We start from the raw sequence: 22,301 nt of genomic DNA, 5'->3' as shown, positions 1-22,301 counted from the left end.
AATTCTGTGTTTAATTTTTGAGGAACAGCCATATTGTTTTCCACAGTAGCTGTACTATTTTACATTTTCCACCAGCAATGCACAACACTTCAAATTTTTCCACATCCTTCTCAACACTTGTTTTTTTCTTTTTCTTTTTTTTATAGCAGTCCTAATAGGTGTGAAGTGATATGTCATGGGTCTATTTGACGTACTTTTATGTTCTTTTTTCTCTGCCCCCCCCCCCCCCCCGGCCTTCCTTTGATTTAATCAAACATAAGTTATTGTTGTGTTTTCTCCTCTCTGTTAACTTGTTCGTGATACATTCTTTTTTCCTATAGTACTTGACTACTATATATTTAGCACTAAATATACTATACTGTATATTTACACTATACTTATTTGCTATTCTGCTTTTTCACCAGGGAAATTTTTCCTAGAGATCACAATATGCATTTATCCATCCCACCTCTTGCATTATTGCTTCCATGAATTTTAATTCTGTGTGTTTTAAACACCACAATACTTGAATCGTTCGGTGTGATCAATATTGATTTACCTTTACCTTTTTTTATTTCTTGTACAGTTGCTCTTGAGTTCTTTTGGCATTTATATTAGTATGAATAATCCATGTAGTATTTTTTCCCCCAGCCTTATTGAGATATAATTGAATATAACGTGTAAGTTTCAGGTGTACAACGTGTTGATTTGGTACACTTTGCAAAATATTACCACCTGAGGGTTAGCTAATACCTCCATCATGTCACATCATTACATGTATTTTTTTTTGTGAAAATCGGCTGGTGCAGAATTCTGTTTCTGTGTGAAAACGCCTTTATTTTTCCTTTATGTTAGAGGATCTCTTTGCTGTGAACATAATTGCAGATTTTCAGTTACTCTTCTCAGCACTTTGCGATGTTATCCTGTTTTCCAGCTTCCATCATTTTTTGTTGAAGTGAGCTGTAGCTCTAGCAGTGTCTCCTTCCTGCTCCTTCTCCCCTCGCTGCTTATAAGTTTTTCTCTTCTTCTTTGGTTTTCCTCAGTGTAGCTGTGTTGTGCCTTGATGTCATTTTCTTTTATTTCTCTTGCTTGAAGTTCTCAGAGCTTCTGAAATCTGTTGGTTAATACTTTCCTCTCACTTTTAGAAAATCCTGTCAAGATCTGTGAAATATTACTTCTGCCAGATTCTCTCTTCTTTCTCTTTCTGGATGTTCAGTTATCCAGTGTTGAACATAGTTCTTATTGGTCTTTTATGTATTTTCCATTTTTTGCTTTTAAATCTCTGGGCTTTAATTTGGGTATTTTCTGTTGACCTGTCATGAAGTTCAAAAATCTTGATTTCTGCTGGTTTAATCTCCTGTTAAGACCATTTATTGAGTTCGTTTTATATGTTTCAGTTATCTTCATTTGATTCTTTTTTTTGGTATAGATTTCAATCTCTAGTGAAATTTGCTGTCTTTTCATGTATTTCTTCCATCTTTTCCTCTATTTTTTTGAACCTAATAATCATTGTTATTTTAATGTCTTTGTTAACTCTAATATGTGGATTGCATGTTTGGTTCTGGTTTTTGTTTTTTTTTTTCTTTCTTTCTTCTTGATAGTTGGTCATATGGTCCTGTTTCTTGATATCCTAGTTAAAATTTTGGTTAAATGCTGGAATTGAGTCTTTAACCATTGTAGATACTCCTGAAGAGAGTATCTTCCTCTGGAAGGTCAGTAGATAGCTGGGAGCTGGTGACCTCAGTCCAGGCGCGGGCCGAGTAGAGAGCAGGCTGGGTTTTGCTTTAGTAAGGTATCAGCTGCCGTTGATGGCTTCAGGGCTTGCATCTGAGAGCATTTGTTCATCAAGACTTCTTTCCTTGGAGGCTTCTGAGCTCTAAGTTTTGTTTCATCAGGATCCTGAGCTTGGCTTTTCAGAGTTTCAGTGTAACTTTTTGGCCTTTTCAGCTTCAGAATCTGACAGATGTCATGAGGGGGAAACCAGTGGTCTGCCTAAGACCTGTCGTGTCTCTGGTTTTGTTAGTACAGCCTTCTCAGACTATTCTGCCTCCTGGCCACAGCTGTCTGCTCTGGGCCACACGTGGTTCTCAGCCTCTTCTCTGTGCCTAGAACTGCCCAAGAAAAAAGCAGCTTCAGATGATCAGCTGCACAGTTATCTCCTCTCTGAACCTTGGTCTCTTGTCCTCATTGCTTTGGCAACTCTGAGATGCCTTTAAAGAGGTGATTTTGTATTCCTCTGGCTTTCCCAGTTCTCAGAAGGTTCCTGGTTTGTCATAAGCTTTTTGTCCCTTCTTGGAGGGAGAAGTTGGCACTGAGTTTTGAAGTAACATAGCTACTTGCAGTGATTTAGCATTAATTTTACTATCGTCTCACTGATAGTAGGTGGTGTTTCTTTAAAATAAAAATTTACTTCTTTAATTGGTGAAAAACAGCATTTCAAAGATTGCTTTAATTTGACTTTTTTGTTAGTAGTGAGGATTTTTTTCCGCCATTATTCTACTATTTGTATTTACTCTTTAATGAATTATTTGTTTCCTTTGAGATTGTCACAGGCATATTATGGTTCTAATTTATGTAGCAAGTTTACTGCTCTCAAGTTTTCTTAGTCAATTGTAAACCCTAGAAATACTTGAAAGTTAGTTTTGAAAGAATTTACTGTAGGAAGTCAAGAGGAACTCAGGGGCAGAGTTTTTCTTTGTGTGTGCACATTTTGTTTTCTTGCACATTTATTTTGCTATTTCATAGAGCAGCTTCCTTAGACGGTTTGCTAACTTGCGTTAAGTCCCATTGTGGTCACCTTTTAGGTCCAGAATTTGTAATCACCTCAGTCTGTTTATGTCCCGAGTAAGTTCGATTGGCCCAGTTAGCGTCAAGTGTCTACCCTCTGCATTTACTCTGGCTACAGATGGAGAAATGGGGTCTTCTGCCTCTTGTAGATGGGAGGAGGGCAGGGTTTCCAGGAGTAAGGTGTGGGAATGGAGAGGAGATGACTGGTATCTCGAGTAAAACAGTGGGTATGTGCGCTGCAATTCAGGCAGTGTTTCACATTCAGAAATACAGGTCACACTTCCCTATCTGCAGTTCAGAAGTCTAAAAAGCGCTGAAAACAAAGTTATTCCTAAATTTGTGGCATATTCATTTGTTGACAAAACTGATTGGAACTGATTTCAGGGAGGCATTTATTCCACTTATTTTGAATATTGAAATGTTTCGTTGCAAATATTTTTGTGTTTGATACAGGGTGGCGTTCCACGGGGGTATTCTGTCGTGTATGATATGTGTAAGATGTTACCTTACTAAATTATGAGCAGCTCTAAATTGAGGACATCTGCTCCTGAGGTTTTTGGCCAAGCGATTGTAGGCCTGTACTTCTTTAGAAGGACCTGTTGCGCACTTACGTATGGCAGGTGAATACACTGGTGAATAAAGCAGACAGGGCCCGTATCTCATTGAGCTCTCAGCCCGTCCACTCGAGTTCCCTGGGTACCTAATTCAGATAATCCGGAACCAGAGCCCTCCAGACATGTCAGAGCCTTCATTCTCAGAAATATCACTGGATGTATATGTTAACCAGTCCGAGATATTTCCAACGTGAGAGAACTGTAAATTTATTGGAATACTTGGTGTTATGAATAATAAATAACTGAAGGAAAAAAGAGCCCTAATTTGTAGGTAGAACCAACAAGGGAATGAGACGTACGATGGCAAAGCATGTTAGACATAGTCCAATATTTGTGTAAAAAGAGACTGGGTTTGGATATGAGAAATGCATTAGAAGTCTGTGTAGAGAAAACTGGGCTAAAAGTAAAAGTAAGGATTAAGATGATAATTTTGATTCCATCCTAGCTACATTTTTTTTTTCTTTTGTGAGGAAGATCAGCCCTGGGCTAACATCTGCCAATCCTTTTTTTTGCTGAGGAAGACTGGACCTGGGCTGACATCCATGCTCATCTTCCTCTACTTTATATGGGATGCGGCCATAGCATGGCTTGACAAGAGGTGCGTCGGTGTGCGCCCGGGATCCGAACTGGCAAACCCCAGGCCGCCGCCATGGCGGAGCACGCGCGCTTAACCGCTTGCGCCACCGGACCAGCCCCCTAGCTACATTTTTAAATAAGAACATTTCAGTGTTTTTAACAAGTGGCTCCATATAATTGGAGTTAACTTTTGGTAGCAGTTTTGGTATTTTTGCTCTTCAGCGTATTTAGAAAGTAAATTTGTTTAAAGTTTTTGTACAGAAATACTCAGTTTATTACTGTTTACTGCAATTTTTTCTGTTCGGAACCTGTAGTCAATTCTTCCCTTCTTTGCAAAGAGATTTATTTGAAAGACCTGTAATATTTTGCTAATTTTGTTCAAGTACACTTCTCGTATGCTTTAGTAGTGACATTTATACATCTATTTAATTGACAATTTGTCCTTTAAGAAATTATTTTTGACCTTCTCAGTAACTGTTGGATAACAGTGAATGTCCAGTGTCCATTGGCTTTAGCGACCACTGATACTTCTTCCTTTTTGACTGCAGCGTTAAACCCAAAATTGCATAGTCTGTCCTGAAGACACCAGCTAGCAAGAGAAGCAAACTGTGAAAATCTAGACAGCTTTGATTAGTATAGTCCTCAGTTTGTTGTTTTATACATTAACCTGTATAGGGAGAATTTGAAATTGCAATACAGTGAGAAAAGTTTTAGGAGTGAAGTGAAGCATTTTTGAGAGAGGTGTCATTTGAAACTTATGCAGACTTAACCTTTTTAGGCTTTCTATTCCAGTCCAGTTTTAATGTGGCACTGCATTTGACATGGAAAACTCAGAGGTTGATGCCCCCTTGTGGTCTATTACCAAAATAAAGAGCACAAATAGAAATAAATACATGTTAAATCATTCATTCCTTCCTTTATAAAGTAATTTTTAAAAAGTGACTTCTGAGGAAAAACAGCAAAGGAATTGTTATTCCTGTATTCCATATACTTTATTTATACTTGAAGATTTATCAGATATTATTTTAAGCATTTGTGACAGAATGTGCATATGTGTTAGCTGGACACTGATGTAAAGAAATAGGTTGTCGGGTGAGCTATCATTGTCATCTCGGGCATCTAACAGGTAGTTTTAAGTGCCTTAAAAGCATGATGAGATGTGATAGTAATTATAGGGCTAGCTCACTACCCTCCCCCCCACACCCACACCCACACACACACGGCTTGGGAAAGTTGTTGTTTATACTTAGTCGTTTGACCTGAAAGGGCCAGGAGCTGTATGAGGGATGGGAAGAAATAAGGATTTATATTAGTGAATTGGTGAATTTAAGCTCATTTGCTTTTACTGACGTTATTGGCAAGGTCTTATTTGTGTGTGAGTGTGAGTTTGTAGAGAAAGTGGAGGAGACGTAGCAGCAGCAGTCAGTGTTGTGAGAAAGACAGATGCAGATGCCAACAGCTGTTTTTCCTCTGCTACCCAGGAGGATGCATGATGATTGGAAACAGTCCAACACAGTGAGTGTGGGCCTTGAGATCAGATAGGCCTGGTTAGGTATACCTGGTTTTAAAACTGGTTTTAACTCTTAACAGTTCTTGGGCAGGTGTGTAATATTGGGTAAGTTACTTCATCTCTGAACACAGGTTTCCTCTTTTTAAGAAGAGGTTTAAAACCTACCTTATTGCACTGTTTGCAGCTTGATTTTCATCATATGAAGTCTTGGCATATACCACTGTTACTTTTAGGATGAGGGCAGTGTTGAGTTATAAAGAAAGGGTACCACATGATTTTGTAACTACTGGTGTTGGTAAAGACTCAGTGATAGAATGTATCCTAAACAGTGGTAAATCAGCTTAGAGCCCCTTTTCTTCACTGTGGTCTTGGTGCTGTACTTCTGTATCAGTACGTATTTTTTTTTTTTTTTGTGAGGAAGACCCGCCCTGTGCTAACATCTACCAATCCTCCTCTTTTTTTGCTGAGGAAGACTGGCCCTGGGCTAACATCTGTGCCCATCTTCCTCCACTTTATATGGGATGCCACCACAGCGTGGCTTGCCAAGCAGCGCGTCAGTGCGCGCCCCGGATCCGAACCGGCGAACCCTGGGCCGCTGCAGAAGAGCGCGCGCACTTAACCGCTTGCGCCACCAGGCCAGCCCCTGTATCAGTACGTATTTTATTTATAGATTCCTGCCTGTAAGTGAGATTATATCACATTAAAGAATTTACTAGGTCAGTTATTTTAATAGCTGAAGCCTATTAACCAATTCTTTTTAGAAAAATGATACAATAAGATTTTTTTCTTTAGGAGTAATAGTTGTGTGTTTTGGCAGGTTTAACTTTAAAAAATAAACTGATGATGTTCTTCCTCAATAGCCATCTATCTTTAAAAAAAAGCTTTTGTGAAGGACAACAAAGTAATGAAATGTTTTTTGTTGTTTTGCTTTGTTTTTCAAGAGTTGCTTATAGAACCAGGCTCACTGTTTTATAGTCACTTTATTTAATACTTAAAGGAATTAATCTGAGTCCATTTGCAGAAGAAATAAGATTATTTGGAGTTATTTAATTTAACAGAAAAATAAGATGGTTTTTTTTTTTTGTAAACTCAGGTATATTCAACTTTGAATCATAAGATTTTCTCCCTTGTAAAACTTTCCTTGACAGCTAAGTTGTAGAAATTTACTAGTTTTGTGTGTGTGTGTGTGTGTGTGTGTGTGTGTGTGTGTGTGAGGAAGATTAGCCCTGAGCTAACATCTGATGCCAATCCTCCTCTTTTTTTTTGCTGAGGAAGATTGGCCCTGGGCTAACTTCCTTGCCCATTTTCCTTTATCTGTATGGGACATCGCCACAGTATGGCTTGACAAGCAGTGCGTCGGTCCGTGCCCAGGATCCGAACCTGCAAACCCTGGGCTGCCGAAGCAGAGCATGCAAACTTAATCGCTTCGCCACCAGGCTGGCCCCTAATTTTTTCTTTTTGAATAACATACTGTAAAAGAACTAGGAGGATATCTCAAAATATAAGTGTAACTGCCTGGGTTCAAGTGCTTTTTGGAAGTAGGTGGGCTATAAATCATATAAGCAAAGATTAATGGTAGACATTCCATCAGGAGGCTATTCTGTGCATTTTCATACCTGCCTCTTTCACCTTTTCCTTTATTTCTTTGGTTCTCAAAACATCTAGTGTACATTTGGATAGTGCCTAACTGAAGTCTCTGTTGTTCCTAAACCCTGTAGGTAATTAATAAAGACTTTAATATAAGACATTATTTTGGCAGTGAAAATTTCTCTTGTAAATTACGAAATGGAGTTTTGTTATTTTATCCTTGATTATTGGTTCTTGGGGAGACAGACTATTTTAGGGAAGAAAAGTGGAAGTGGGGGGCTGGAGGAGAGATAGCTGGAACAAAGTGAAGGGTAGGCCATAGGGGGCGATGGCAAGAACACATGCCATTCTACCAGGGACTTGTTTTTTAAACATAAAAAGCATATGTGCCAAATTTACATGTTTACTAATTAAAAAGGCTTCCTGGAAACATTACGTAGACTATCTTCTATAACCTTTAACACTGTCACTAATGGATATTGCATAGAAGATTTCATCGAAGGTCCTTTAAATAACGTAACTGATTATGAGTATGTAACTAGTTAATATGCAGCTGTGAAAGGATTACCATGTAGAGGTTAATGAACATTCTGCTCTTACGGTTTGCAGGGCTTTTCTTTTTGTGCTTTTGGCTCACTTCATGCTTGGAGACACACGCATTGGGATTGGAAGGCATCCTGACTGTTTTTGGGTGTCATCTTTTGATGGGGTTGCTAAATAGGAACTTTATAAAAAGGATTTCATGAAGATTTTTTTATTTTTCAATTCTGTTTGTCTATTTTGTGATTACTGCCAAATCAGAAACAGTGAAATGGACTGATGTAGTTTAGGCCTGGTTCTTCCAGATGCAAAGCCAGTACTCTATTAGATATTACCACTGTTATTAAGTGTTGCTGTGTGATTGATACTTAGTGAGAGATCTTCATTCTAAAACGGAATTTTTATGCTGCGTTAATGTGTAGTATGGTTGGGTATCTGATTACAGCATGTATTTTGGTACAGGATTGCTGCCTTAGTATTTAAAATGTCCCAAAGGAGGACATTTATTTCAGGAATTAAATGTTGTAATAGAAGAATTTAGTGACAGGCCACCGCCCAAAAAAAGTCTTGTGATTTTGGGGTGAAACATTGAGCATATAGAAGAGACAATATTGGTATTTAGAACAGTGAACTAGAGCAGTGTGTTTCAAACCAGATAATACTGCTGTTTTTTTCACATGGCCTTATATTAAGCATTTTGGCTTTTATCCCTTAGTTTCTCTGTCTCTAAAATGGTGCTACAGTATTTTAGATTATTGTTTAAAATTTTTATGAATGGGCAATTTAAAAACATGGTTAGTAATCTTTGAAAACAGTGTTATTTTTTAAATTGCCATTCCAAGTGTTCTTTTTTTCCCTTATTGGTTAGTGTTCTTATTTGTTTTCTGGGCATTTTGAGAATACTGAAACATCTCTAAGGAAAACAAATAATTTTTGTGCTTAATTTCATTGTTTTAGTATTCTAAACATAGTTTAAACTGGCTTTGAAGTGCTTAAAATTTTATCATAATTCACTGGGGGAACAAATGGGGCTGTTCAGAGCATCTCTTTATCCCAAGTATTTCTTCTTGAAAATGTAGTAGAAAAATACCACTGAACTCATTTTTAATGCATCAGAATAAAAATTACAGGTGAAAACATTTGGAGATATACTGACAAAATAAAATATTTTCACTACTGTCATTTCTTTTTTTTTTAACTGAAAAAACGTGGATGTTACATTGGTTTTTTGTTATTGATAACATTTGCGTATTTTACGAAATACGTAACATTGAAAACAGGTCTGCAGATTGTACAAAATACTAGTTATCTTATATCATATGTCACCTAATAGTTATGAAGCGGGTTTTGTACCGAAGTATGAATCGGAAAGCTGTAATTTGTTCTGCAGTTATCAGCCTGCATTAGAGGGTTATGATAAAGTGTGCTGCTTAAAAACTAACATTCACATCTCTGTGCATTTGACAAATAAAAATGTATACTGAGATGCTATTAAATCTGTAAAGCCACTGTTCTCGTTTTCTGATGCACTGATTTTGTAGCTTTGTGTGTAGCCCTGTATTTTCATGAGTAGTTATCTGTTTTCATGACAGGTGGTCACGAGCTGCCAAGAGAAGATCCAGCATTGGTGAGTGAAAGATGCTTTTATTCCATTTCTGAAACACTGATGGGCTCACCTATTTGTGTTTAAATAAAGAGTATGCTATTTTTTTGTATCCCGTAATTGAATTCTTCTAGTAATCTCCATTTTGAATGCTTTGATACTAATTTATATTGTCTTTCACCGTTTACTGAATTACGTACATTTTCCCTGGTTTCCTGAAGTTTTGTCACCATTTGTGTTTATTCTAATTGCCTTCTTTTTTCCTTTCTTTTCTTTTTTTTTTTTAAAGTTAAAATATTAATATCATTGTGAAGTGGAGACTGACATTTTTGAACCTGACTAGTCATAGAGAACTCTATTTTGGGACTATTTCTTATATTTGTAGTAGAATAATAATCTGAATCAATTATTTTAAAATAATTATGGAAATATGCACAGATACATTTTCCCAAATTTTGAAAAATCTAACAGAGCTTGCTTTATGGACTGCACTTTTTCAGGGTGCAGAGAGAAAGCATATCTATTTTACTGTGCTAATCTGTAGTTAATAGGACAATGCTTGGTAAACAACACGCTTTCCACTGTCTTCTGAGGAAAACATTCAATTTAATGGTGAATAAAATCGTATATTATGAGTTGTCGTGAGGTATAGCTGTTGATCTTACAGATATCAAATTACAATATATCCATGCTGTGTTTACGAAGATTTTACTGAGAGAACAACAGGAGCTGTCTTAATGATTGTCTGCAGGGTTATTGCAAAATCATGGTAACTGCCCCTTTAGTAGTGAGATTAAACCTTTGGTTATACACCATCAAGCATATAATATTTTAAATTTATTTTAAGAGGCTTTTTCTTCATGCCTGAGAGATCTCCAAGGAAATAATTTATAGTTAGTGTATATCAAATGTTTTTTGGTTTAAATGCACATAGGCTGCAAGCAGTGGATAAGAGTGAAAATCGGTGCAATCTGTACACATCATCTTATTAAATTCTGACTATTGGCTTGCAGAAAATAATCTAAAACTAATATCCACTTTATAAATACAAATTCAGGAACTTCATTAATTTTCAATAAATGCAGTGTTGTAGTTGCATCCACTGTTGGTGTCAGTCTGTCAGCATTTCCATAATGGACCATTCGCTTTTCATTATACGTTCAGTCCAGGTTAAAACTTGAAATGCAAGTTCTTGGCCAAAGAATTCACCGTTTTCCCTCCCTGCTCATTGGGCCAAAGTGATCCATTTTACAAGTAATTCCCAGGAGAAATTTTATTAATGTGGACTTCTCTCTATTGGTTTTGGTAAGGAAATCAGGAAATTAGTAAAAGATTGAATTCACAACAGATACTAATTTACACAAATGTGTGAATAACAACTTGCTCCTGGTTTGTTTTGTAAGGTTTTTTCCCTGTTAGACTGAGAATTCTTTAAGGCTAGGGGCATGTTTTCATCCTCTTATCCATAGCACCTCCTACCGTGTTTGGCACATTATAGACACCTCATAAATGTTTGAGTAAATTAAGACAGAATACATAATCATTTTATATATAACATCTTAGTTTGTACATAGTATAGCAGTGCCCAAGCCTGGTGAGCACTGACGGACAGAGTGGGACCTTTACTTCCGAGCAGGTTCGCATGACTCTCAGCTCAGTCTCCAGTTTTCCAAAGCTCTCCCAACTACAGAAACTTACCATATTTTCCTAGACATGTCTTAAAGTGATATAGTGGGCCGGCCCCGTGGCTTAGCGGTTAAGTGCTCGCGCTCCGCTGCTGGCGGCCCGGGTTTGGATCCCAGGCGCGCACTGACGCACTGCTTCTCCATCCGTGCTAAGGCCAAGTCCCACATACAGCAACTAGAAGGATGTGCAGCTATGACATAGAACTATCTACTGGGGCTTTGGGGGGAAAATAAATAAATAAATAAAATTATTAAAGTGATATAGTGCCTTATCTATACATTAAAAAATTAAAATATTTGTTCCAGTTAAATTTGTTTTTTCCTCTGAATCATTTCTAATGTGGCTCAGGAAACAGACTTTTTCTGTTTGTTTTTAATGAGGATCTGATATTGCTAGAATCTAAATGGCCAGTGAACTCACCAATTTATTATATTAAAAAACTGAAACCAAAGTGTCTCCATTCCTCTGAAAGCCAGGAAATTGCTATTTGGGAGCATTGTGAAATTCTCGTGATATTTTTATTCTCTTAATTCCACAAACAATGATTGAATTCCTACCATTTGCCAGTATTATGCTGCTGTTTGGAATTGAAATACTCCGCCGTGGAGAAATTCATAGTTAGACACTAAACAGGGAAATCACAATAATTTTGTGCTATTTGCTTAGAGATAGGAAGCAAGGACGGAGGCTGGAGCCATTTTTAAGGGTGTCTCACACACTGCATTTAAAAGTGTGTTGCTTTTCATTCTTCTTAACCCTTTGTGTCAGCGTAGTCTAAAATACAGCTTGTATAGCTAAGCTCCCTTCTTTATGGATACATACCAAAATAATAAGGAAGAGCAAAATATACGATTTAAAAAAAATGCATTCTGATGCTAGTGATGTTTATGCCTGTTTGTGCTATTTTAAAGTATTCTTTTATTTAAGGTGTAAGTAATGAATATTCTAGGCTTCAAAAATAATCTTAAAAATATTTTTATATGTAGGACAGAAAGTAAAAATATTTGCAGAAAAGTAGGAGTAAAAATGGCCTGGGGCAACAGGTTCTACCCCCCAAAAATATCTTCCAGAAAATTAGTTCAAATCCCAGAACTTTGGTGAACTAAAGACATTGATGATATTTATTTAGTTAATAACAGATAAAAAGGAAATATTTGAGTCTAATAGTTGAGAATTTGTGCAACACTTTTAGAGCTTATAGTAGTTTTCAATTTAGTGAAGGTTTAAAGAAATGTAAATACAACTTTTTTTTTTTTTCCCTTATAATCCTTTTTACTTAACTCAGGAAATAAGTTATTATAAAATCCACACACTATTTTCACATTAAAATGTGGATATACTTCCCACTGTTCGATCCACTAGGGGCTGATTATTCTGTTTGTAGATTATTTGTAATTTTTTATCTTTTTAATTCTTCCCTAAAGAGCATGGGATTTGGAGTCAGAGACCTGTATTTGAATCCTCATTTACTAACTTTGTAACCTTAGGCGAATTACTAAGATTCTCAGTTTTCTCCTTGTAAAGTGATGATGATACTATTTAACTTGAAGATCAAGTGAGATAATGTCTATAGAACACCCAGCCTGGTAGTCAGTAAATATTAATAGTAGCTCTGAAATTTTTTCTTAAAATTTTAATTGTCAGATGAATAAAGAAAAAAACCCAAAAAACAAAAGCCAAAACTTGGTAAATAGTCCTGAATATTTTGTATTCTTGTCATTATCTTTTTTTACCATGATGGAGAGATGGCTTTCTGAGTAGTAGTATTAAAGCTTTACACTAATGTTTTTAAATAGCTTTGTATTATGAAGAATTTCAAACAAAGGTGACAGAGTATAGTGAACCCACATGTACCCATCACTCAGCTTCAATAATTATCAACTCATGGTTTTATCTACAACGTTTTGTTTAAACAGCCTCTCCTATTCTCTGCCCTCACCTCCAACTATTTTGAAGTGGATCTAAAACGTATCATTCCATCCAGAAATATTTCAGTATATATCTTTAAGATGTGAAAGACTCTATATTAACTTTTTAAAATTTAAATACAGAAATTTTAAATTAGGCATATTATATAGTACAAAAGGGCATAAATGGTATCTAGTTTCTCTCCTGTCCTTGACCCCCAATTCTTAGTTCTCTTCTTTGTAATCAACTGTGTTTTACTAGTTTCTTGCAAATCTTTTCAGAAATTGTTTGCACAAGGGGTGTGTGTGTGTATATGTGTGTGTATGTGTATTCATCCACATGTGATATACATTATGCTCTCACCCTTTTTGACAAACATGACATCAGACTGGACACTGTTCATTTAATATTATACCTTGGAGATTGTTCTCAATCATTAACTCTTATTCTGTGTTTCATTCCCATAAACTTCATTGTGTATCAAGTGTCTAATTTTTAGCGTCACCAAATAAGATTTGGTACTAAATTTTTTTTTTTTTTTTACATAAATAATGGCCAAACCACTGAGAGTATGGCTTCTGCAACTTAAAATACATCCTTGCTAAGGGGTTATATCCATTATTTATTGCTCCGTAATAAAATTACTCCAAAACTTAGTGGCGTAAAACAACTGCCATTGTCCTGTGTATGATTCTGTGGATGTGCATCTTGGACTGGACTTAGCTGTGGTTCTTCTGTTCATCTTGTTTGGACTCAGTCTGGCAGGTGCAGTCTTTTGGTAGCTGGGTCAGCTGGGTTGTCCAGAATGGCCTCACCCACCTGTCTGGTGGCTGGTGCTGGCTGTTAGCTGGACCTTTGTCTGCGTGTGCTTTTTGTCTGGCTTACTTTACATGATGGTCTCAGGGCAGCAAGAATGGAAGCTGCAAAGCCACATTCTGTTCGTCAAAGGAACTCACAAAGCCAGCCCTGATTCAGAAGGTGGGGAATTAGACTCCACCTGTTGGTGGGAGGAGTGACAAAGAATTTATGGTCATTTTTAATGCATTATCGATGACTTCTGTTGAATGTGTCCCACAAGAAAAAAGAAGTCTCATTACTTGTGTTGATGTGTGAGAATTAAATGGAATATGGCATGTGATGCCTGGCACATAAAAATCATCTGTATGTTAGGCATTATTTGTAATCATAAATTGTATGCATATGAATTGTAAAAAATATATTGTTTTGCTTCCTTTAAATCATCTTAAAAGAGTTTTAAGTAGTAAAGATATCTATGAAATTACCTGAAGCAGACTTAGAGGAAAATGTAGAAAAAGGTATTTTATATTGTTCAAATGTTTAATTTTGGAAAGAATAGCTTTAAATTTGGACATAAAAATTCTGAAACCCTCAACTGTGTGAGGTTTGAGAGAGGGATTCTAAAGCAAATGCTTGACAGTTGTTGTTTTTCAAAGGAAACTGGACCAAAAATACTGTTTTGAGGAAGAGAGTAACTAGTTTCTAGTATAGGGTATAGTCAAAGTATATAGTGGGAAATATCTAAGTAGTTAAAATCACAGGTGAAGATTTGTTGATTTCTTTTTTTTTTTTTTTTTGAATTCCTCTTTCAGGTAAATTGTGTATGGATGCATGGATATCTATATCTCTCTCTGATGTTTTTGAGGGGTTCCTTGCCCCGCAAAAGCACTGAATTATTTCATCTTAACAGTGTTGTGGTTTATAGTATATTTCTCATGAATTACCTGCAACAGTGCTTTCTTGACTTACCTTTGAATGCTTATATAAAGTTTGTTTTTATTTCATTATGTGTAATCTGTGAATTATTGATCTGTGTACCTTTAAAACTTTAAAAAAATTTATTCATGGTGATGACTTCATTATTCAATGTTAAGTGAATTTGGAAACCATATTTTTCAGTCTCTATTTTACTGACTCCAAAGTTTTCAGTCACTGTTTCGTATAGGGTCTTCTGTTTGGGCTTTTTCATTTTTATGTCACTCCCCTGCCCCAGTGGAGCAGAGATAAACTTCCAAACCTTTTGAAGATTTTACATGCTTTTCTTGTTGGAATTTCTGTAGTTATGTATGAAAGTGTCTTTAGGGGCATGGGCAAGAAGGAGGAATTGTATATACAAATCCCCTTCTCTGTCGTTCTCTAAGTTCCCGCATAGTACATGGCTTGGGAGGTTAAGTAGGTTTTAGAATTTTTGTGTTTGATGTTTCAAGGCAAATTAAGATGCAAAAAAAGATTCAAGTTGAATGTTTTAAGGATTTTTTTTTTTTTTTTTTTTGGTGAGGAAGATTGGCCCTGAGCTAACATCCGTTGCCCATCTTCCTCTTTTTGCTGAGGAAGATTAGCCCGGAGCTAACATCCGTGCCCATCTTCCTCTGTTTTGTATGTGGGATGCTGCCACAGCATGGCTTGGTGAGTGGTCCGTAAGTCCATGCCTGGGATCTGAACCTGCGAACCTTGGACTGCTGAAGTGGAGTGCACGAACTTAACCATTATGCCACTGGGCCGGCCCTAAGGGGTGATATTTTTAAAAACAAAATTTGAATAAGATTTTTAATTTTTTATTCTGAATATAAAATGAATACATACTTATTTGTAGAAAGATTGACATAAGAAAAGGATAAAGATAAATTTACTCATAATTCTGAAGAGAAGGTAATTTTCTCTCTTTTTAAAGCATTTTGTTTTATTCTCTTCAGCTTCTTCTGTATGTGTATTTATGTCACTAAGGTCAAACTGTAAATGCTTTTTTCTTTTTTCTTTCTTTATTTTTTTGGTGAGGAAGATTGGCCCTGAGCTAATATATCTGTTGCCAGTCTTCCTCTTTTTGCTTGAGCAAGATGGTCCCTGAGCTAACATCTGTGCCAGTCTTCCTCTACTTTGTATATGGGATGCTGCCACAGCATGGTTTGTTGAGCTGTGTGTAGGTCCACGCCTGGGATCCAAACCCGCAAATCCTGGGCCGCCAAAGTGGAGTGTGCGAACTTAACTACTATGCCACTGGGCCGGCCCCTTTTCCTTTTTTTTAAGAGAGTTAATGATTTTTAAATTGTAAGTAGAATTTGTTACTTCTAGGAGTCCTGTAGCCTTTGTATCATGTTTTTAGAAGAACCACACTAGTTTAATACTTAATGCATTTCTGGAAATAAAAGGAAAAATTATACATTATAGGGGAATTTTCTTTCCTCAAAAGTTTAAACTATTATAAAAAGTCCCTAATTACGTCTCATCGTTTAGAACATAGTCTCTGATGAAAAAGGAAACAGTGTCCATATACTTTGTTTGGACATTTCTAGTGTCCATATACTTTGGTTCACAATTTCCCATGATCAGTTTAAGTCCAGTGAATATGATTGATATATCTGATTATCTGATTGAGGCTACACCTCAATTTGATTTGGCACACCTCATGATTTTTCATCTTTGTCTTAACTGTATTAGGTTTGAAAACTACACTTCTTTGCACTTGGAGATTTTCATTTTCCATTCATTTCTTAATAAAATAAGAGCAACTTACAGTAAAACTTTCAAGTACAGAAGAGCACTGTGTGAGGATGACGGTGTAAATATTGCAACAACAGTGCTTGACTGAGAGGCGGATCACTCAGTGATAATCCAGAGTGCTCATTCTTGTTTTGAGATACAACAGTCTAAATTCTAATTTACTGAAGACAGATGGGGGTGGGTATCAGTGTATGACTAAGGAAAATGTAGGCTGTAAAAAAATTGAGGCGTGCATACAATTTAACTTTTTTTACTTAATTCATATTGAACTCATGACCCAGTTGGTGATAGTTTTCCCAATTTTCTTTTTATTTAAATTGAGTTAAAGATAATTTTGAGAATTTTACATATTTAATAGGTTTAAAACCAGGATTGCTATTTTTTACTTTTATAAGTCCTCTTGAAAGGAATTGAAACCTCGCAGGATCTATGATTGGGCTTCTATTGAAATTAAATGCAACATGTAGGACCTTTTGCTCAGGAAAGGATCTAGATTTCTATCAGTTTCTCATAGGTATCAGTGACCTTAAAGGGTTATGAATCACTGCTCTAAGAAAACGTGTTTTGTTTCCTTTTTCTAAAATCTTTCCTTTTTTCTAAAATATACTTTGGAAATAAAGTATAGAAAATCAAAATCAAAATGACAAAACTCAAATTTTGCTTATGTTTAAGTAGAAACTGACACAAACATTGAGAGCTTAAGTCAGTTATAAACTTTTATCACATCTAAACTAATCTTTTCTAAAAGGTCCCTCCCTTCCAATTTGTTACAGAAATATATATCGGTTGTACAAAATTTAGAAAGTAAATAAAATAAAAATGACCTGTAAACTCATCACCTAGGGATAACTGAACTAGGCACTTTGGGGCATTTGTTTCACACTTGGAGTAATATGTTTTCATGTAATTTTTAAACTTTCTTACTTTGAATTCACATCTCATTTTATTCTTAGAGCAAAAGAATACTGATGGATGAAGAGACTGGCACTTAGGGTAACTGACAGGTGTCAGTCACATGTGCGTGGTTGTTAGCAGAGAGCGCTGGAACAGATTCCTCTGTCCATTGAAAAGCGCAATGGAAGAAATCTAGTAGAATGTTAGCTGCATCTGTCTCTTTTTGGATAATTTTGTGTCATTAACTTTTGAAAAATTACGAGTTTTTGTATTTAGGTTCATCGTTGTATCTATTTCTAATAATAAAGTTTTCTAATGGACTCATAACATATAAAGAGCATGGATTATGTCATCAGCATCTTCTGATGACGTAAGTTTCCTAGGTGTAAAGGAGTTGAGAAAAAGGACTGTGCCACCATATTGCCTGAATTTATAGTTGATTTCATTTGACTGAATAGTATTTTGCCATGACCATTGAAAAGAAAAGAATGCTATTGATTTAATACAGATGCATTTAAGTTTTTAATCTGTTCCCCTTCCCACCGAATTGCAGAAAGCACAACAATGGAGACCTGTCTTTTAAGAATGTTTTTATTGTTTAATATAACCGTAACAGTTTGTTTAGACTGTTGAAGAGGATACTTTGAAGAAAAGCATTATCATTCCCTTAGTAATGAGAAGACTTATTTCTTTACCTGTTTACAATCCATGCCTGAATTTAATAGTCTTCTATTTTCTTAGTTTTAGAGGTAAAAACTCTAAGAAGGTTTAGGGATCCACCAAGCCTGATGGATCTTTAACAAAGAAGCATTGAAAAAAAAGTCTTGCTGTATTTGAGCGCCACCCCTGCAGCTGTGGTGTGCGCGTGGCTGCAGAGGAGTCGCTCAGTAGGTGGTGAACTGGATGGAAACAGAGCTTTTCCTGGGTCTTAGGAAGTTCTAGAGTGGGGATGATGGGCTCAAAATCATTTCTAAAGATTGTATATTTACTCACATTTTCCAAAGTCTTTGGGTTTTATAATTTCTTAAATTAAAAGCTAAAAAAGAAAAAAACAATTAACTCTGCCTCAGATTAACCCAGATATTGACGCTAATGTAAAGCCCTATTCCTTTTTTCCCTTTTAAGCCTCTTGGTGTTTTCTGCTTTTTTGTTTAGGATATTAGGTAAAGGGAAAGAGAGTGGTAGGAGATTAAAAAAGAAAAAAAAAGCGCTTAGTATCAGTATTTTTTGCCTATTCCAACTTCCTACTTTAGAGTGAAAATTAGCAAAATCTTATTTCAATCAGTGATTTAATTTTTATTTCCCTTTTTTATTACTTAAAGCTGGAAATTGGAGTCTTTATCACTTGCCTTAAACAAGGGATATAGAACTTTGTTTCTTTACAAAGATTTTTTTTGTCAGTTGCATTTAAGAAGAGGATTAAAAATATGGAGTCTTTCCCATATTCTGCCATCTCCTTTTTAATATTTTATTGTGAACATACAGAAAAGTTGCAAGAATTGTATAGGTGAACCAGGAGCTCGCGTCTATCCATACCTCAGTCCATTAATCTGTTTTTCTGATGCATTTCAGAGTCAGTGGTGGACGTGCGTGTACTGCATCTAAATACTGGAGCACACACGTCATTTAACTTGCTCTCTCCCCTACTTTTTACAAACATAAGGTATTTCTCGTGGGACCTGTCCTGATCTTCCTCCTTAAAGTCCAGGCTAATTTGTAGCTGCGGTATGTCCTTCTTTGCTGCTGCTTTTTAAAACCAAAGGTGCACACGATGAGCAAGATTCAAAAGAAGTTTGTAAAAATTTCTTATATGCCTTAAAGCAGTGCATTAGTTCTTATTTTCTATAAGGAACATTGGGTGAGGATGTCGGATGCAAATTAAATCTTATTTGTTGGATGATTTTTTAAAGTTAAGAATTGAAGGTTGAACCTAGTCTTTAAGGATCAGATATGGTGAAGCCAAACAAGGAGGTCCATGTGTTATAAACAAATGGGCTTGAGAGGTTTGTCCTGACTGTGTCTGGGTTTTATTTTCTGTTTGAAAAAACATTATTTTAAACAGTTGCCTCTTTTGACTGCATATTTGAATGGCTGCAGTGTCCAGAAATTAATTATATGTTTCTAAGTAGTAAAATAGAAAAAATTTTGTTCAAATTTTAGTGCAAATAAAGGTCCCGTGCTTAGCTTCTGTAACACTTAACAGTAGTTCTTAGAATCATTTTTGTATTTTCTGCTGCATAGGCTTTGTGATCTTGAATGAGATTATTAAGCCCTAAATATTAGAGGGACTATTTGGAGACAACGCTGACCAAGTTCTTGATCCTGAATATTTCCGCTAGTGGGACCTTCAGAGAGAGAGTTCCTCAAGTCATAATTTCTCCCAGAGACACTGCTTGCCTCCCTTCAAAAAGGGTGGCTACATTTTGAAATCTTCGCGCTTCTTTATGTACATTTAGAAAATTCAAAATTTAAGAAATAGCAACTCCAATGTTAAACTCTTCTCCAGTATGTCCACATTATTATTCTAGAGAGCATTATGATAAGTTTAAAACTGAATATACTTGATTTGGAATACTGACATTGATCTCTTGTATTACCTCTGGTTGAAGCTACTGTTCTTTTAATATACAGAAGAGATGTTTTGTTAACAAGTCCCCTTTTTCCAGGTGTAGTTACCAAAATAGGACATATTGAATGCTAATTTTAATGCCAGCTTTTTACCAGTCCTAGGGACATGTAAACATGTAAGTTGATGTATAGTCTTTGAGCATTTGCAGAATTACTTATCTAAAAATATAAACTGTTAGTGTTCCCTAGATTTAATCGGGAGTGTTTATGCAAGCATTGTACTAAATCAGTTATTTACGGATAGTTTCCCATTTATTGCTCCCACTAACCCTGTCTCCAGAGCCCCCTGAATGGTCACATTGAGCTTTACTGTCTTTCAGTAAGTTGTGCTATTTGTATCAAATTGAATGAATTTAACATTAGTGGAATCTTATCCTAGTGGATAATAGACTTCTTGAAAATTTTACAATTGGTGTTTTTTGATACTTCATAGGAAAAAGGGGTATTGGATGCTCAGTGTAGATGTTCAGTGCTAGGCAGAGTGTTCAAGCCTTTCTATTTAGTTCTCTTGAGCCTGTGAGATAGGCGTTATTCCAGTTTCACCGTTGGAGAGACTAGGGTAGGGTTACTTTGTGTGTGTTAAGTGGTGGGGCTGGGGTTCACCCTCCCTCCGGTCTGACTTTAAACTGTGTTCTTTCCGGTACGTAGCCCTGTGCATGAAGTTTTTTTTACCATTTTATTCATATAAAAATTTATTTAGAAGGATGATTTTTGTCTTAAACAAATGGAATAAAGACATTTTATGTTTATTTATAAAAAAGAATTTTGTTGGAAAGTTTAAAAAAAGCACTTGAACTCTAGGAAATGAAAAGACTTGCTTGAAAGAATACAGGTCAGAAGACCTAGGTTAAATTCATTGCCTACCTCTCCTTGATAGAGGAGATCTGATTTCTCTTAAAATCTGTGTTTTTTCCATCTTCCTTCTGCTTTCTCTTTTGTAAGAGGAAAATGTTGATAAGTGACAGTCACCACAGGAATATTTTTAGGATAAATAATATATGTGAAATTCCTTGATATTCTTAAGACTAAATGAGATAATTTTATTAATTATGCTACTGTCGCTTTAGGGAAGCTAAGGAGTAACTGAAACCAATTCCATGATGTTTATAGAGTAGTCATTTTGATGATCTGGAGAGCGATTATCTATGTTGCAATTTATCCTAATTTCAATTTGACAATATCTACATGTTCTTTTAAATTACTTGCTGAATTGGTGAGTTTTCGTTTTTGTTATTTTTTTAAATTGACATCACCCTTCTCCTTTGAAAAATTCAGTGCTCTGGTTTTGCCTGCAGCCCGCACCCTAGCAGGGAACCCTTAGGAAAACTTGTCTACAGAGAAGGTTTGAAAACAGGCATCTCAGGGTAGGGCTGTTCATTTCCAGCAGGAATAAGACCTGAGGAGCGTTCATAGTGTGCAAACATGACCACCTTTACTCCTACAGAATTACGTCTTTTTGTTGTTTGAAATTAATTTATTAGGTAGCTTGTTTTGATTTAACATGAAACAGACTCCTAAGCCAAATCAAAATGCTTTTTGTCTTACCTCCACCTCCTTTCTTCTGGTCCCTTGTCACATTAGTGTGAATAACTGAAGGGTTGAGGACTCCACAGTTTTCAACCCGAAGTTTTCTGAGGAGGACTGAAGCGTCTGATCACATTTCGTCTTCATGATTTCTTCTCCACAGCTGTAGTTATTTACTCAGAAGCTTTATTAAATCTCTTCTCTCTTCATCTTGAGTCCGTTTCCCTCCAAACATCAGGCCCTCCTTCGCTCTCTGCCTTGTTTCCAAGTTTTATTTAGTTCAGCTATCTTCTACCTTAGGAAACACTAATTCTCAAGATGGGTGTGTTCTTCTTTTAAAAGCCAAAGTCCCTGAGAGTCTTAATTCTTTGATAAATGAATGGTGGAATAATACCATTGCTAAACTTTGTGAAAACAGGATTTTAAAATTAAAAAATTCTTTAATCTTTAAATTGCTAAAATTAGGTTTTTGATTAGCTTGTCATGTGATTCATAGCCTCCTCAAGGAATTGTTAATTTGTGTATTCATTTAGTATTTGGTATTTTTTTGTCAACAGGAAGAAGGTAGATAATGACTATAATGCGCTTCAAGAAAGACTCAATACTTTGCCTGATAAGTTGTCTTATAATATCATGGTATGTTTGGTGTGTTTCTTTTAAAGTAGTGTGTTGTTTCTTGTAAAAATATTAACTGTGTAAAGTAAGATGTTTCTTTGCTTTATGTGTATCGATTCGCAAATTGCCAAGCTGATGGACTGTATCAGGTAACTACCATAGCAAGGAAGGTTTTTGTTTTACTTTATAATAATACACTAATTGTAGTAATAGTTGGTATTTACTTCTTTTCCTTTTTTTCAGATTTATATCAAATTATCACATTATGGTGACATAAATGGCGTAAATGTTAGCACAAAATTTGACATATTTGGTGCAAATTTACTATGTTAGG

At 35.9% G+C, this 22,301-nt stretch overlaps 1 protein-coding gene across 3 annotated transcripts in view; it reads left to right on the top strand.

The window, feature by feature from the left end:
• Positions 1-22,301, top strand: part of URI1 (URI1 prefoldin like chaperone) — a 72,049-nt gene that overhangs the window by 20,103 nt on the left and 29,645 nt on the right. For all 3 annotated transcript variants that reach the window (XM_087421867.1, XM_087421868.1, XM_087421869.1), the window contains 2 exons: positions 9,186-9,220; positions 21,910-21,988. In XM_087421867.1, the coding sequence (XP_087277993.1) occupies positions 9,186-9,220; positions 21,910-21,988 (114 nt within the window). The remainder of the gene's footprint in view (positions 1-9,185; positions 9,221-21,909; positions 21,989-22,301) is intronic.

Source organism: Ceratotherium simum, chromosome 33 (genome assembly GCF_057802395.1).
Source record: "Ceratotherium simum simum isolate JZ-2026a chromosome 33, ASM5780239v1, whole genome shotgun sequence".
NCBI lineage: Eukaryota > Metazoa > Chordata > Mammalia > Perissodactyla > Rhinocerotidae > Ceratotherium > Ceratotherium simum.
The sequence above is the reverse complement of the archived record's forward strand: the minus strand, read 5'-3'. Positions and strand labels throughout refer to the sequence as shown.